Consider the following 18,341-nt stretch of genomic DNA (forward strand, 5'->3'; position numbering starts at 1 on the left):
TTGGTAACGTTTCGTTATTTAAATAAAACTTAAAATGATCATTTGTATTAAACCATACATTTTCAAATGTCGCAAAATCCAGGAATAACAATACACTCTTGTATTTAGTTGATTGTTAATATTGCAATTTCTTCAAAGATGCATAGTCTGTATAATCAAACAGTCTGTACATGTGGTTTCGGACACTTAGCAATATATTAGAATAAGTAAAAAATTTGTTTTCAATCATGTCATGGCTTATTGTATCAGGCCAGCCGCAAACCTCCGTAATACAGGCAAGGCAGGTTGTACAATATTAAAAATGCTCAACTGTGTAATGATCATATGCAGTACAGAGTGTTTTGATACTCATTTGATACTCATGGAACATTTATATATGTTAAGTGCTTCTCTGGGGAAAAAAAAAAAACTTACATGGGGAAAAGTCAGTAGTTGCAACATTAGATTGCATGCTTCAATTTTCATGCCAAAAATATAGCCACAAATATTTTCTAAGATTGGGTGTTTCTGTAAATTAAAATTGTAAATTACAAATAAAAATATTCATAACAATGACATGGCAACAAAAATAAATAATGAGTTTGATAAGATTTTGACTGTTCTTTGTAAAACAAATTAAACAATCTGTCATTTTCAGTCATTGACTATATCTGACTGAATACTGTCTAAATCTCTCTTTGATAGAGCATGATTGTGATTTGCTCATTACAGCTTTGGTAAAATGTACATCGTATTTAGAGTATAAAATAAATGTATCCTAGATGCATATCAAGAGGTATATGATGGTTCAAAATGAAATTAACCTTGATTTAGTAAATATCTTTAAATACCAGGAATTGCACATTCTACAATGACAATAATTTTCTTATGCTAAATATGCCAAATGGTCAAGATATAATGCATGTGTACAAATGTTTGTTTTTTGTTTTTGTTAGATATGTAACAGCATGATATAATGTGGCATAAGCTTATGCTAATGTCTGAATAATGATAAAAAAAATTCATTGACAAAAATCCTCAGTAAAAATATGACAAAATAGCTGCTTTTGAAGGGTTTTATATGTTGAAATATTTTCTGCATCAAAGTAAAATGTAAAAATGTTGTTAATGATCAAAAAACAGCCACTCCACTGAATAACTACTGTTTTTGGTTTCACTTTTGCTTAAGGGAACTTTAATGATGCAATTTTACTTCTCAGTGGTTTGGTCATTTCTTTGTTGTCAGAAATGTGAATCCCAGCTGATTATGTGCTGAGCACAGCCTCTTCCAGGTGTAAAATGTTCTGAATTTTCCTTGTTAAACTTGCACCTGAAATTATAGAATCAGTGTTATGATTTTTTTTTTAAATCCGACATCAAAAATGACTGATAACTGAATGCAATGTAATAAAATGACTTACCAACTCATTCAAATCTTTCATCTGGTTTAGCATGCCACTATCAAATTGCAGCATCAGATGTTTGTTTAGCAGCAGTATCTTGGGGTGCATCCTCTGTGTGTGTCACCTGACATGGGGAATCTCCAATATTATCTACAGCATCCTCCCACACATCCTCCTCTACCTCTGACTGAGGTTCTGTTGAAGTATGCCGCAAGGAAGCCTTCCCATTTTCTTCATCTGATATACACTCTTGAGTTAAAACTGATGTCTTTACCTCTTTCGCAGCCACAAATGGTGGTTGAACATCTTTAGACACAACTGAAGCCTCTGACTTTGCTTCCTTTTTCTCCTGTTCAACTACCTGCAACATTGCTTTCTTTACTTCTGGTGTAGCAACAGGTGGCGCTGTTGCTACTACAACTGCGGCAATAGCTGGTGCCATCATCACAGGGGATAAAGTAGGTGTCTCTGCTACTGGTGTCTTCTGCCGTGCCTTTTCTAATGTAGTCACAGTGGGTGCCTCCATCCCAGTTACAACTGATGTTGCCTTTACCAAGAGCATGGCTGGTGTCGTCGGTGTCTGTGCTACCTGCTCTGTAACTGGTGTTTGTACTGCTGGGATTGCAGCAGGCACTTCTGGTAATGAAAATGGTGTCTCTACCACTGGTGGCTTTACTTCTACTCCTGCAGTCATTGCTGGTAGAACTACTGGAGGTGCAGCCTCTTTTGCAATCACTGAAACTAGAGCTGGTGTCTGTACCACTGGGATCATAACAGGTCTCTCTGCCATTGCAATTGCAGTTGGTGCTTCTGTGGTAGTTTCTAGTACTAGGCTCACAACTGACCTTTCCGCTACTGGAGTCACAGTTGGTGTCATCATCACTGGCGTTACAACTGGTGTCTCTGCCTCTACAACTGGAGTTGGAGTTTCCACTACTGGGATCACAACAGGTGTTTCTGCTGCTGCAGTCACTGCTGAAACAACTATTGGAGGAGTAGCTTCTGGTACTGCCACTAAAACCTGACATGGTGTCTGTGCCACTGGAGTCAAAACTGGTGTCTCAACCACTGCAACTGGAGCTGGCTTTACTACTGGACTTTCTACTACTGGGATCATAACAGGTGTTTCTACTGTTGCACCCACTGCTGAAACAACTACTGGAGGTGCAGTCTCTGTTACTATCTCTGAAACCTGACCTGGTGTCTGTACCATTGGGGTCACAGCTGGTGTCTCAACCACTGCAACTGCAGTTGACTTTACAACTGGCGCTTCTACTACTGGGATCATAACAGGTGTTTCTACTGTTGCAGTTACTGCTGAAACAACTACTGGAGGTGTAGTGTCTGTTACCATCTCTGAAACCTGACCTGGTGTCTGTGCCACTGGGGTCACAACTGGTGTCTCAACCACTGCAACTGCAGTTGACTTTACAACTGGCGCTTCTACTACTGGGATCATAACAGGTGTTTCTACTGTTGCACCCACTGCTGAAACAACTACTGGAGGTGCAGTCTCTGTTACTATCTCTGAAACCTGACCTGGTGTCTGTACCATTGGGGTCACAGCTGGTGTCTCAACCACTGCAACTGCAGTTGACTTTACAACTGGCGCTTCTACTACTGGGATCATAACAGGTGTTTCTACTGTTGCACCCACTGCTGAAACAACTACTGGAGGTGCAGTCTCTGTTACTATCTCTGAAACCTGACCTGGTGTCTGTACCATTGGGGTCACAGCTGGTGTCTCAACCACTGCAACTGCAGTTGACTTTACAACTGGCGCTTCTACTACTGGGATCATAACAGGTGTTTCTACTGTTGCACCCACTGCTGAAACAACTACTGGAGGTGCAGTCTCTGTTACTATCTCTGAAACCTGACCTGGTGTCTGTACCATTGGGGTCACAGCTGGTGTCTCAACCACTGCAACTGCAGTTGACTTTACAACTGGCGCTTCTACTACTGGGATCATAACAGGTGTTTCTACTGTTGCACCCACTGCTGAAACAAATACTGGAGGTGCAGTCTCTGTTACCATCTCTGAAACCTGACCTGGTGTCTGTACCACTGGGGTCACAACTGGTGTCTTAACCACTGCAACTGGAGTTGACTTTACAACAGGAGTTTCTACTACTGGCATTACAACAGGTGCCTCTACTGCTGCAGTCACCACTGATACAACTACTGGAGGTGCAGGCTCTGTTACCATCACTGAAACCTTACCTGGTGTCTGTACCACTGGGGTCACAACTGGTGTCTCAACCACTGCAGCTGAAGCTGAATTTACAACAGGAGTTTGTAATACTGGGAACTCAACAGGTGTTTCTATTGCTGCAGTCTCTTCTGAAACAACTACCGGAGGGACAGTCTCTGTTACCATCACTGAAACCTGACCTGGTGTCTGTACTACTTGGGTCACAACTGGTGTCTCAACCACTGCAACTGGAACTGTAACAACAGCAGTTTCTACAGCTGGGATCACAGCTGATGTTTCTGATGCTGCAGTTGCTGCTGGTGTAACTGGAGGTGCTGCATGTGTTGCAATTACTGAAATCTGAGCTGGTGTTTCTTCCACTGGTGTCACAAGTGATGTCTCAGCAGCTGAAGTTACTACTGAGGTTTTTACTTCTGGGATCATAACTGTTTCTGATGCTATTGGAGTTCCAGCTGATGTAACTACTACAGGAGATACAGCTTCTGCCACTGTCACTGAAATCATAGCAGTGTCTGGTGTCTTTGCCACTTCAGCTACAGTTGGTTTTACTGATGTGATGGAGACAATGGGAGTTTCAATTACTTGTCTCACAGGTGTTTCTGCAAATGAGGTCACATCTAGTGTAACCTCTTCTGGAGGTACAGTCTCTTCAATTGAAACAACAGCTGGAGTCTCCACAACAGATGTTACTGTGGCTGGGATCTCTACTACAGGGGACACAACTGTTTTCTCTACTGCAGCTGGAGTTGATTTTACTGCTGTGACAGAAAAAACAGGTGTTTCTACAACTGTGCTCACAACTGGTGCTTCTGCTAGTGTAGTAGTCACTGTTCCTGTACTTACCACTGGAGATGCAGCTTCTGTTACTATTACTGAACCAATATCTGGTGTTGCTACCACTGGAATCACATTATGTATCTCTACTACTGGGGCCACAGCAGTCCTCACAATCACTGATTCGACATTTGGTGTTTCGACAGGTGTGTCTTTTACAGGAGATACATCTTTTGACTCGTTGCCTAGAGTTACAATTGGCGTTACTTCATCTAAAGGTGTAGCTGGTGTCACTACCACAGAAATAACAGTGGGAATCTCCATCACTTGTTCTTTGATCACTGTTGTTAACACTGTTGTGTCAGAGTCTATGTTTTGATTTTGTGATGTAAGAGCAGAATTATGAGTATCAGTTGTTTTTGCCATAGATGTAACCACTGGTGTTTCTACTTCAAGTTCTTTAACCACTGAGGTGACAACTGGTGTCTCCACTTCCAGTTCAGTTACTACAGCTGTCTCTACTTTCACTTCTGATGCCACTGGAATTTCTACCTTTGGTTCTGTCACTTCAAGTGTCTCAGCCCTGAGTTCACTCACTACTTGTGACTGTATCTCAGAAACAGCAACTTCTGGCATTTTTGCTGTAACTTCAAAGGTCAGTTGTGATTCTTGTGCAGTGGGTGTTATTTCCATTACTGCGGTTATTTCATCTTTAATTTCTGTCTTGTCTACCTGCAACTCATTTGAGAGTATAATTTCTGTTACCTGTTCATGAGGTTCACATTTTAGACTAGCATTTTCATCTTCTTCATTCTTCTTTTCACTCATATTACTAACCTCTATTTCTGCAGCAGTATAATTTTGTGCCAGCTCTGTGATTGTAGGCACTTCAATCATAGCCGGCCCTGAATCAAACCCTTCTGGTTCTGGTTTGGGAGCAACAGCCATTGTATCTTTTTCTTCTGGAACTGCTGTTTCTTTCATTTCTGACGATGTCATTGCTGGGGCCTGGTCACCACCTATTGCTTCACCCTCTTGTTCTGTTGCTTTTTGTAGCTTAGATTTTGCAAGTACCTGTGTTACTGGTTCAGACACCATAGGCTTCTCTTTCCCAGATTGTTTTGTTGTGTTCTCAATAATGGCAACCATCTCTAAAACTTTACCAGTCTTAATATTCTCCGTTGGCACTGGTTGTGCATTCTCTTTGGGAAGTTCTGGACTTGGTTTGGTGTCTTGACCCCAGTCTTCTGTTTGAGAAACCACAATTTCTGTTGCTACAGGTTTTGCTTCAACTTTTGGCAATACTATCTCTAGAGGTTTTAGTATGACTTCAGAACTAGCATCAGGCTCTTCTGGTGTTTCTGTGTGCTCAGATACATCTTTTGAAAGTGCAGAAACAACTGTGTGTTCTCTTATTTTATAAACCATGTCTCCAATTTCACTTCCTGCATCAACAATTATTTCAGGAGGTTTATCAGTTGGAGTTTCATTGCTGTCAGTGTTTGTCAGAGGTCGCCCTTCCTTCACTGCATGTTCCTCTTCCTCTTTCACAAAAATCCCATCCGTTCTGTCAGTTGCACTGTCTTCCACTTTATCATCCAAATGTATTTTAATGTCTTCTTTATGGAGCTCTTCAGCCTCTTCAACTAATACTGGTTCTGGAAGAGACACCTCCTTGGCTGGCAGCTGTTCTCTGGCTAATGATTTATCTCCAGCTTCTGAAATATTTTCAACCTCAATATTTTTAACGACTTCTGAAGCAATAACATCCCCTGTCTCTTCTTCTACATGTATTTCCTTAATGTCCTGCTGTGCCATTTTTTCATAATCTTTTTCTTCCATTTTCCCACTGATGTTCTCCACAGTCACCGCTGAATCACCTGCTAATAAGACTGCATCTTTTACGTCAACTTGTATTTCACAGGCATCAACATGTATTGATTCAACTGCTTCTAATTTTAAACTCCCTTCTAATTCCAGTTTCTCTGCCTGTATGTGATCTGAAATTGGACTTATAATACTATCAGTCTCTGTGATTTCCAGACACTCCACAGCAGAAGCATTAATTTCTATTTCTTTGACTTCTTTATTTGTGGTAGTGCCAGGACTGCTGTCTATATCACCATGTGTCAAAGACTCAGCTACTTCAGTGGATGCAGGTTGATCATACTCAGCAACGTACAATTCAACATCTGAAAGCGTGAGCTCTTTTTCAGGTTCAGCAGCTACTGGTTGTTTATATACAGGTTCCTCTAACACTGAATGCAGTGGACACTCTGTTTCAGGACCATGGGTGTAGTCTGACATAACCTGTTCCAGCCCAGCTTCACTTTGCATTGTCTCAATCACCTGTCTGAGTTCAATACCAGTTGTACATTCCTCTCTCTGTTCCTCCATATCAGTCTCCTCTGATTCTCCCACAAGAGGCTCTGCCACTAATTGAATAACTTGCTCTACACTTAGCTCAGTTTCAGTGGCAGATTCCTTTTCACTTACAATTACTTCCTGATACTCAGTCTTTAGTTCCTTCATTTCAGCCTCATAGACCTCATCTGTCCAAAGTCCTGCAATTTCAGTTTCATTTGTAAAGTTATCAGAGACTAATTCAGTTGGGACAGCATCACTTACTTCAGGTATTACCTCCACTAAGGGTGCAGGAAGATGTTCATCAACAGATTCTATTTCTTGAGATTCTAGGCCTGTACATATTGCTGTTGCCTCAGTTTTCTTATGTGCAACCAAAACCTTTGTTTCCTCTGTTGTGGAGGACTGTACAATATAAGGTGAAAATGACAAGGCCAGAGATTCTTGGCTTTCATCTTTTGTAGTAACTGACTGAACACTTGGAGTCATGCAGATAGATTGAATAGCTTCCTGTAGGATCACATCTGATGTTTGTATGCCATATTCAGCTGACACTGGTGTAACATGCCCAGATGACCTGGGTGAATCGGTTAGTTGCGAGACTGCCGAGACCATTTCAGTAGTGTCATCCCCAATAAATTGTTCACTTGATAGTTCTGGGGCAGTGACCGCATCTGCTGTCAACTCCACAATGTCCTCAGCTAAGGTGTCATCCTGTGTTGTCCACTCAGCAGATGATACTGGTGTTTCAATGCTTTCCTCATTGATGCCTTCTTCTGGAATATCACTCAGTTGCTGATGTTTGCTCACAAAGTCTGTAAATTCTTCAAAGTCTTCTGATAATCCATGTATGACTGTTGGTCCAGTGTTAATTGGAACTTTAGCTGCAATTTTGGGCACCAAGTTATTAGATGTGTCCTGTTCTAACACTTGTGAAGTCATCTCTGGCATCTCATGTTCTATTGTGATTTCAACTCGTTGCTCATGCACCTCCTTCAGACTTTCAGGCTCAATTATTTCATACTCAGACAGAGGAATAATAGCTGGGGTTTGCATTTCCTCTTCTTCCTTTTTCTTTCTTAAACTGGCAAAAAGTACTTGTGTAAAGAATTGCTTCATTGGTGACATCGGTGCCTCTGGCTCAGGACTTCCTTCTTTTTCCAGTTCTTTCTCAGGTGTGTCCTCCACATGATGTTCCACTATCTTTATGTCCTGATCCAGCTCTTTTTCATTGTCTGTTTGTTGAGAGGGTTCAGCTGCATCAGGCTGGGAAGACACCTCACTTTTTCGAGTCTCATCAGGTGTGTTTTCATTTGCTGCCACTGCACTGTTCTCCTGGGTGTCACTGGAGTCCTCTGAGGGACTTGTCATTTTTTCTTCTTCTTCATCTGATTCAGTCTTTTCACATGTGTCTTTTTTTAGGGTAAACTTAAATCCAACAAATCTGAAGATTTGTTTGAAGCCAACTTTATTGATATCATTCACTTGGTTGTCCTCCACAGTTTCCTCCTTCACAGTCACACTATCTGCATTAACCATCTCTGTGCTCTCAATCTTCGTGACTGGTTGAAGAGCATCCATTTCCTGGAGGTCTTCAATTGTTTCTGTGCCATCTTCTTTCAGAGTAACAAACCCTGAGCCAACTGACAAAAAATAAATAATTAAATGAGAATGAAAAGTGCCAAGGTAAGTGTATACTCAAAAAATATTTTATATTTACTACTATAAAAAAGTGCTGTTCTCATTTCATTTGGAAACAATAAGGGAAACAATTAAATTAATAGCAATAATATAGTTTTACATACCATCTGCAAGTACTTTCTCCTCAAAGTTGCCATTTAATTCATCTGCATGGTTTCTTGTCTTTACATTCAAACTGGAGATCTGCCCGTTTTTCTGTAATAACTACATGGAAAAGACAGGACAGATTAAGAAGTGATTAACAAAGTAAATTATACTTTATAAATTATTTGTCATTACATCACTGTAGCTCTTAACTATACGTATTATCTATATGCTATCTCTGGCAACAATCTCAGTGAGTTTGTCATATTATAGTTTGTCTCATGTATGTTCAGCACTGCTCACTCAGGCCAAAGATAGAAACTACGGAAAAGTACAACTATGAAGTCTGATTCAAGTTAAGAAATTCCCCAAACATTTTTACAAAAGTTATCACAATACTACATTTTCTGAATGTTAAGTGCCTAACCACAATGTAGTTCGAAGGAGATGGCCCTTGGCATAACTAACAAAACAAAATAAATGAACATATTTATGGAACCCGAGTATCAAATAGCTCTCCTTTGACTAAAAGCCATCTCACAGACTTCCTGTTAAACCATAGCTGACCTCATCAAGTTTTACATGGAAAATCGATGCACCCAGTGCAGTAAGGGAGAATTCCATCACTCCTTTGGGAATAAGAGCACTACAAATATCCCTCCATTAATGTGCACACATTAGTACAAAAAAACTGACAAACCCAAAAACTAAAAGGAGATGGAGTTGTGATATGTAATAAACCATCTTTTCAAAAACCGAAAAGAAATTGCATTTTAAAATTCTTAACCTACACATTTAATCCAATAAAATAATTCAGATGAACAAGCAAACAAACATCAAAGGACAAACCAGAAATTCAACCCACATGATAAGAAGCAGTTTAGTAGTGATGGAACACTGTTAATTCTAATTTAAAGTTTGGAGTCAAGTAAAAAAGATACCATATTATTTGCCAGCCACTGAGGATGCATCAGTTATCAGTGTTATTGAATTTATTCTGTCTGCAATATTAACAGAAATACTTGGCAGATGACATGTGACTTCATCCAAGAAATATGTCAACTTCTGCAGTTCTCAAACCACAAGACTACAGTGATCAATAAAAAAAAAAAAATGTGTGTATATATATATATATATATATATATATATGTATAATTAATTCAAAACAAATAATGTGCTCTCTTATTAAACTAAACTAAACTATCTAATCTGAACTACCAGAACCAAAGCATATTTTGTTCATACAGCGAATTTAGGCCAAACACCTATAAAAATAGGACAAAGTCACCTAATCTTCTTTCTTTTGACTCTCATTACTGCAGTTAAGTAGCTGCAAATGATAGTCAGGATATTGCATTATGGACATTCTTGATAAATTTTCCACACCAATCAAAACACACTTTCATCCTAATGTAACTTATTTCAGAATGCTTGACAATATGACCTTTCTTCTTCTGAGAATCTGGTAAGATGCTTCCTCATATAAAAGAAAAATCACAAATAAGATCTCTTGTGAATATCAGTTGTTTCTACTAAAAAAGCAATGAACTGCTAGACATAAATACATAAATAATATTTAAGTTGTAATTAAAACATTAAGTTTGACAACAAAATATTATTTCAGTCTTTCTCAAAATGTCATGTTTAACCCAATGTGTTACTTGCTATTTCTGTGTATATTATTTAAGACATTTACTTGCTATTTCTGAGTGAAAATGGTTTCAAAGTTAAGTATATTGCTTTAGTCTGCTGTATCTGAAAATGTTATCCTGTAATAAAGACTCTACTTTCTCTGACTTTCCTCTCTACTTTTTCGCAAATGTGCTAAGATTTGCAAAAGCACCAAAGTCCACACTATTTTATAAATCTATACATTTACTCTGTAAACATATGTCTAATTAACTTATCCTAAAAGATAAACACCTGATCGACAGAGAAACAAAACAAAACTACTCAGCTGAAAAGAGCGTCTACACAACATTTTGAGCATCGTATGTTCTGCATTACCTCAAAAATGCCGTAACGGAGGCAGCACACTATGTTTCGAGTTACAACCTGTGTGTGTCTTTAGATTCAGAGCTCGTGTCTTTGAAACTTTGTGAAGCATTTCTCTGCAGCAGGAGGTTGGTTCATGCATTCTACCTTGTCATCAGCACTGCCGTCATCCTGAGCATCGCTCGCCGCTGCAGTGAGCTCCTCCGCCGCTGCGTCCTCCTCACATCTGCTGTCCCGTTGCGCGGATGATGCCGTAGCTCCCATTTCACAATCCTTCTCTCGTTCTCTTCGGTTTCTTCCCTTTCACCCGATGTAACTGCAAAACGAAAGGGGGAATATCCGAGTGCTGAGCGGTGTCAGACTCAGAAGTGATGCAGTTTGGCTCGATGCAAACTCTTTTAGGACACATCCTTCCTGCATCACATGAACACACTGGCACGCCTCGACGCACCAGTGGGAAAGAGTAAGAGAGTCCTGGGATGACCGAGGGACAACCTCTACAATGAATGTTTTCATCCCATGATTAGGGGGAGCGCGGGGCACAAAGTAACGCGGGGTAAGTTAACACACGTGGTTTAAATATTTCCACACATGCTAGCATAACCAAATTTACAGCATTTACTAGTTACCATTTCAACATTATATAGAGAAAAAAGTGCACCAACATTCAAAAGTTTTTTGAAGATATCGCTGAACATTTATTTGACCGTGGTAAAATTATATTTCTGGGTTAAGTACATTTTTCATCTCCGTTTTTATTACTCATTTAAAATTAGACAAATCTGCTATTATTTTAATCTCCAATATGTTATTTATCAGTTTAGATTATTTTTTAATGCTTCGTTAACTATCAGAAGACGGTACACTATTTACTTTAATACATTTTAATGATAAACGATGAGAAACAGGTGAATAAATACTGACAGTCAATGTTTAATGTTAAGAAATTATTATTTCAAGACACGTAAAGCATTTTGGCTCGTTGTGGGCCGTCCCAAGCATGGTTGCAATGTGTTCATTGTCAAACTCCAAAATCAGATTATTTTTAATTCTTAAAAAACGCCATTATTTTATTTGAAACAAATAATTATTTTATTTTATTGACAACATATTTTAGTTTGTCTTGTATATTTTTTTCATGCGATCAGATAACATTTTAAGCTGTCATATGGTGATGTAACAACGTGCCCCTCAGCTGTTACAATGTACCCCACCTATGGGGCATGTTGTCACATTTCACTTCCAATTTTTGAGGGTAAATAAAGAAAAACGTATACACTGTAATTATGAAACAAAGCGACATATTTGTACTAGACAAGTGTGAAATTACTGTGGATAAAAAAATTATACTCTGAACCCCATGTGGATTTACACAATTTGAGAAAGTCAAAAAGTGTTACTTTGTGCCCCGTTCTCCCCCTATGCTTCTTTATCCATCGCATGTGTTTATGTACAGGCCAATGATTGCATTAAGGCACTCAAAATAGCTCCTATTGTGTGTGGAATAACTATAATAGGTTTTTTTAAGCAAACGTTAATTTCAAAGTTGTAAAAACGAAGTACAGATCTTCTCATGGGACTATGAGGGAAAGCACTTAATTGTACTCCAAAACAATGTATTTTGTGATATAATTTGTATTTAAAGCTATTAAGCTGTCAAATGATGTAATTTAACGTCACTTAAGCATATTAAATCCAATTAAATAATTTAGAACAGAAAACTAGAACAATCAAATATCAAACCAGAAATCCAGTTCATCAGTTATGAAATGGTGGAAAGTATGTGGACACTCCCTAAATAATAACAGGTATTTCTTATTAACAGGTTTCCCTATTCCACCAATTCTAGTGAGACGAATATTAATGGCATTCTAGAGAATTCTGTGCTTCCAACTTTGTTGCAGAAGTTTGAGGAGGGTAATTTTCTGTTCAAAAAACATGCAAAATACATGAACCTTTCTCTGTATGTTAAAGGTTAAACTTTTCTGGGAAGGCATTTCACTAAAGGTTAAACACTGATTGAACATGGAACATTCATGGATTTGCACCAGTTTAGACTTAAGAGCATCAGTAAAGAGGTCTGGCTTGCAGTTGGTGTTCTAGTTGATCTTGAAGATGTTCAGGTCTGAACGAAGTACATGCCAGTAAGTTCCTCAAAGCATTTCTTCATGCAGTATTGCCATGCAGGAACAGCTTCAACAACACTGAAAGCATATCATTTTCTAGTATTACATGCTACAGCATTAAGATTTGTCCTGACAGAATAGGCAAACCAAGGGGGTGTGCATATACTTTGGCCACATACATGTGGCTCAAATCTAATATTACACACCTTTCACAGAACGACTTCCCATTGGTGAAGTATGAAGGTTAAAACATCACGGTGTTGAGCTGCTTTCCAATGGCAGAGATTGGATATCTCTTTCTGTACGCTGGGAACGAACACTTGGGAAACAGTTCTTTCAGTAATCCCAAACACAAGGTAAAATAAACCTTGGTGTGGCTCAAGAACAATGAAGGTGAATGTCTTACAAAAGCCCAGCCAAAACCCTGATCTTAATCTAATTGTGAATCCACATGCAGCACTATTTACGGATGTAGGATTTGCAATTCATTGAAATGAGAAAATGAAATAAAGGCATCCAAACAACTTTTCAACTTTAATAAACATTAAAAGGCATCCAGCAACCAATTCATCTGAAAGCTCTGCTTTTAGTGTAACTAATACTGTAAAAAAAAAAAAATGTTATAGTTGTAAATAAAACAAAGATTACTGGAGCATGTTTTACAAGAAATCAGTATTTCAGTTTTCTTACTACAAAATTTCAGGTTTAATTCAACGTGTTACTTGCCATTCTTTGTAATTATATCATTATTTCTAAGTAAATTCTACACCAAATGATTTTAAGTGTAGTAATGTGCACTCTAAAAATGCTGGGTTAAATACAACCCAGTGCTGGGTAAAATATGGACAAACCCAGCAATTGGGCTGTTTTGACCCAGCGGTTGGGTTAAATGTTTAACCCAACCTTCTGGGTAGTAACCCAACCACTGGGCCAAAACAACCCAATTGCTGGGTTTATCCCTATTTTACCCAGCACTGGGTTGTGTTTAACCCAGCATTTTTTAGAGTGTGCTAAACTGAGTTTAACCTTAAAGGGATAGTTCACCCAAAAATTAAAATTCTGTCATTAATTACTCACCCTCGTCTTTCCAAACTTGCAAGACCTTCGTTCATCTTCGGAACACAAATTAAGATATTTCTGATGAAATCTGAGAGCTCTCTGACCCTCCCATAGACAGCAAGAATATTACCACGATCAACGCATATTACCACGATGGGACGACTTGAGGGTGAGTAATTAATGACAGAGTTTTCATTTTTGGGTGAACTAACCCTTTAACCAATATGTCTACATTTCATAAAGTAGATATAAATACTACCAATACAAGGATGACAGAAATTATGAATAATTATCATTATTATTTACACTAATTTACAGATTTACTTAATGTCTTTTAATACAAAACTGTATAGGACATGAGCTACTGTAGAAGATACATCAAACACAAACTCCTCATTTAGAATCAGTCTGAACCTCAGCCAATGTCCATGCTTTAAAAGGCACATGACATTAAGTTAAACTGTAAAAGCAGATTTCGTGTTGACATCTGTAGTCATATAGGGTTAAAATAATTTACAGCCATGGAAAAGGTATTATGTAACAACAGTAAGAGAAAAGTCTACTAATTCGGGAGCAATGGGAGTGAAACTTTTTGTGACATTCTAACATTCAGGAGTATTTAAAAAGTTAAAAATATAGACTTTTCCAGCCGTTTTGGGCAGCTCATGCCCCAAAGCAGTAAAGCAGAAAGTATGGGCACAGGGTGAATTAAAATCAACTGACTGGTCAAATGTTATTCCGAGGAGGAACAGCCTTCATCATAATGCAATTTGAGATTAAATGAGGGCAATTTGTGAATTCAAACATCACGAGTGGGACAAACAACCCCTACATAAAACACTCTGCAGTGGCTTTCATATGTTCCGCATTTCTCAAGGAGTTCATCTAAACACATTTTCATTCCTTCAGAGGAAAAGTTTGACCTTTCAAGAAAGTAGGATAATTAAAATTTCCAAAACGACCTTTTGTTTATTACATAACTTAACATGATATTACACAACTTTAAAAAGATTGTTCATCATTTTGCGCCCCCTCTAGTCATTTTGAAACCACGAGTTTCCTAAACGGTAAACGTTTATGATGCACTTTTCTATACAGAAAATGTAGACACAAAGGCTGTCAAGCTCCAAAAAGGACAAAACAGTGGCATAACAAACCTGGCAAAGTCACAAGAATCATGAGAAACAATGGTGTGTGACGTCATGATGTATCAGGTTCATGTTTACATTCATGCATTTACGCACAGACGCATTACATCTCTCATGGTATGTAATTTATCAAACAGAGTTGTTGTATTCAGCATTGTATTGGATTGTAAAACAACATTTGTTAAGAACTCCTTATTATTTGCCATTTCTGCTGCAGCAAACAAAAATACAACCCATTTGAAATGCCCAGTTGGGCAACAAATGACAAGATTGTCATTCTGTAAAGTTCTCTAAACCAACAGCATGAGTTTGCGGCAGGGCTCAAACACAGAGACACACCTCACCTTCAACCATTCACACAATTTTATTTTATGAAGAACATTATCAACATATAGACAATCAATGTGAATTACTACTGGGCCTGAAGATCAAGATAACACAAAACAGGAAATAAACACATCAAGGGCAGATTAAATATTCCCGTTAGCTCATTGGCTGGGGCACAGATGCCGTGGATCATCTACTGGAGAGAGCAACACAACATGTCAGTGGTCTGAGCCCACCGAACCCAAAGTTGTTGAACTCAAATCTCACAGGAAACTTGCATCACTTGCCACAGAGCAGGAAGTGACAGGTCTACAAGCTGTTCAATAACCTTTTGACTTGATCACATTCCAAATGCATGCACATTAAATCCAAGTTTGGATAGAAACTTTGCTTGTTTATTGAAGTTAATCCAATAAACAAGCAAACTACTATAAGCAGGATTATTATGTTTAACTAAAACCATTAAAAAATGTTACTTAAAATAAATCTTTACCGAAATAAAAAATGTATTTAATTTCTATTTGCATTTAGTTTCTAATTTCTCATTTTCCTTTAGTTTAGATTGATGTACTGAAATAACTCAAATTGAAATAAAAATACAAAAATTATATACACTGTAAAATGATTGCTGTAGTTATTACAGCCAAAAATTCAATATAAGAATAAGTAGTAATGTGTGGTTTCAACTTAAAAAAGTAAGTGTTCATGCTTAAAATAGACTAAATAAAATTATAGGTTTAGTTAACTTTAGTTGGCTTTTTAAGTTATATCAACAAAATTTAAGTTAGAACTAATTACAGCAACATTAAAAAATTCAATAAAAAATAAAAACAACAAAATTACTAAAACTTTAACAAAGATTTAAAAAAGGAAAATATAAAGATAAAACTAATTCAAGCTATTAAAAAAATATCATATCCACCAGAAAGTGGGGCTGCACGATAAATCGAAATGGAATCGAAATCGCGATTCGACAGAAGCTGCGATTGTCATGCGTATCTTTCAGTGAAGCACGGTTCTGTGATCAGCAGTAAATCTCCATTCGAAGGCCAGAGGGCGCTCTCACGCTGAAACTCCAAATACGCCTTGCAGAAGAAACCCAGGAAATGCCTATCGTTGCAGCTGAATAAACAGAAGATTCAACTGCTTTCATTGATTCAACGTGACTAATAAACACACGACTACGGCAATATACGGTTTATCTGAGTTCTTATTATTATCATTTTCATTAAAATTTTCACATGCTTTCAGAAGGAGCAGCATTTACTACACAGAGCCGTAGTTCACTGAGAAGCTATGCAAACAGCTGTCATTATCGCAAACTATTTTTTTGCGTAACTCGTCAGTGAACTACGGCTTTGTGTAGTAAATGCTGCTCCATCTGAAAGCACCTGATGATGATTTACTGCGGATTACAGAACCGGCTTTACTGACAAAATGCGCATGACAATCGCATTCGATTAATCGTGCAGCCCTACCAGAAAGACAATGCAATTTTGGTTGGACCTTATTGAGACTTTATCAGACCTCTGACTTGAACTGTACTTGTATACAACATGTATTGTTATCCTGCTGAGCCCACCGAACTCAACTTTTTTTTTCTTTTTTGTATGTTATGTACATCTTGGGTTCTGCTGTAAATAGTTATAAATCTAAAATGTGTAATAAATAAAGAATAAAAAAAACTATAATAGTATCTTAATGTTACTAAAACAACTATAAGGTTCAGTGTTTGCTGATATAATGATTAATTTAATTGCGGGATCAAAATTGAAAAGTATGTTTAAAAAGAAAAGCTTATCATCCAGCAGACCAAACAAACAGGAACAGGATACAGTATTTGATTTAGGAGAATATGCAAGCTGCAAACACATCGCGACAACCAAACACAGCTTAGAAATCATTCAGTGGCAATCACTCAAAACACTCAAACATATGGATAGAGAGTTTTTGCCTGGGCAAAGACCTCAAACATGTTCTTCAAAACGTACAAATTTAGTTACTTCAGTGTTTGTGGAAAACTTCTAGATATAGTTTTGATGTATCATTGTTCATTTAAATTGAACAATTAGCTGTTGTTGAGAAATAACAACAAATTATCTTTGTTTTTGTTTCGTTATAAAGGAAGTGGGCGGTTACAGCACCGGGCAATTATTGAGCCAAGAAAGATCTCCAAACACATGACAAACATGAACGCTAATTCAATCAAAGGCCATAAAACACTGGCGCTGCTGTGGAGGTTCTCATACTAAGTTAACAGGATCAGTTAATTTGAGTCACAGTTTGGCTACCCAAAACCAGCTGATGTTTTCTTCAGACATTATACAGTTTAGAAGTCCCTGGAATCAGGATGAAACGATGTCTGTGAACAATTGCATTTGTAAATATAACCTGGGGAAATGGAATGGAAATTTCCAAGTTTGCAGGATGTTCGATTGCATTATTGTGTGTTGTGGTTACTTGCTAATGGTGAGAGAATTACAGGTATCTAATTTCGTGTAATTTAATGCAAACAAACATACAAAGGGCTGAGAGCCAGAAGACTTTTAAGAAAAAGGATGTATATGTATGTTTATATGTATTTATTCTTTTTATGAGACCAATGCTACAACCTCAAAGTTGCTACATTTTCATTTTTGTAATAAACACTGATGCAAGAATTTTTCAGATAATTAGGAAAACATCTGATGAATTACTATCAAAATAAAAATAAAAATGTTTTAAAAATGGTCAAAATAGTACTTCCTAGGATGAATAGCATAACAATATTATACACACTGTGTCATGTTTTGTTGGGTAACATCTAAACTGGTTTTATGGAGAAAGAAAAATAGGCCTATTATTTAATATGACTACCTCAACCTGACTAAAAATAGATTAATCCAACAGAAACACATTTTAGGGTCAGATCAGTTAGAAATACATCACTGATGTACATTTCGCTTTTACATTTGAACCACAGTTTTCGCCATATAGAATTTGTCATTCATATTAAACCTGTATTACATTATATACAACAGCTGTCATCATCTAAAGTCGACCAGCAAATCTTTATATATGTGTGTAAAAAAGTTTGGTTTCTTTGTCATCTCCACAGCAATTGGAAACAATAAACCATTCACAAAACCTAGTCTTTACAGAAGCAACTGCACATGAAGATTAGGAT

The 18,341-nt window shown here is 37.6% G+C and overlaps 1 protein-coding gene across 1 annotated transcript; it reads right to left on the reverse strand.

Annotated features, from left to right (window-relative positions):
• Nucleotides 1–26: 26 nt before the first annotated feature.
• On the reverse strand, nucleotides 27–11,019 carry LOC107653922 (mucin-2-like). The gene is made up of 4 exons (XM_016440787.1): nucleotides 10,663–11,019; nucleotides 8,541–8,640; nucleotides 1,401–8,378; nucleotides 27–1,309 (listed from the first exon to the last, which is right to left on the reverse strand). The coding sequence occupies exons 1-3, from the start codon at nucleotides 10,777–10,779 to the stop codon at nucleotides 1,441–1,443; spliced, it is 7,155 nt and encodes a 2,384-aa protein (XP_016296273.1). The 5' UTR covers nucleotides 10,780–11,019; the 3' UTR covers nucleotides 27–1,309; nucleotides 1,401–1,440.
• Nucleotides 11,020–18,341: the final 7,322 nt, after the last annotated feature.

Source organism: Sinocyclocheilus anshuiensis, unplaced genomic scaffold (genome assembly GCF_001515605.1).
Source record: "Sinocyclocheilus anshuiensis isolate Anshui unplaced genomic scaffold, SAMN03320099.WGS_v1.1 scaffold1561, whole genome shotgun sequence".
Taxonomy (NCBI): Eukaryota; Metazoa; Chordata; class Actinopteri; order Cypriniformes; family Cyprinidae; genus Sinocyclocheilus; species Sinocyclocheilus anshuiensis.

Coding starts and splice junctions, on each gene's coding strand:
- LOC107653922 (XM_016440787.1), bottom strand. CDS start 10,779: ATGGGAGCTACGGCATCATCCGCGCAACGGGACAGCAGATGTGAGGAG. Junction 8,641..10,662: donor ACGGCAGTGCTGATGACAAG/GTAGAATGCATG, acceptor TTTTCCATGTAG/TTATTACAGAAAAACGGGCA. Junction 8,379..8,540: donor GGAGAAAGTACTTGCAGATG/GTATGTAAAACT, acceptor ATTTTTTGTCAG/TTGGCTCAGGGTTTGTTACT.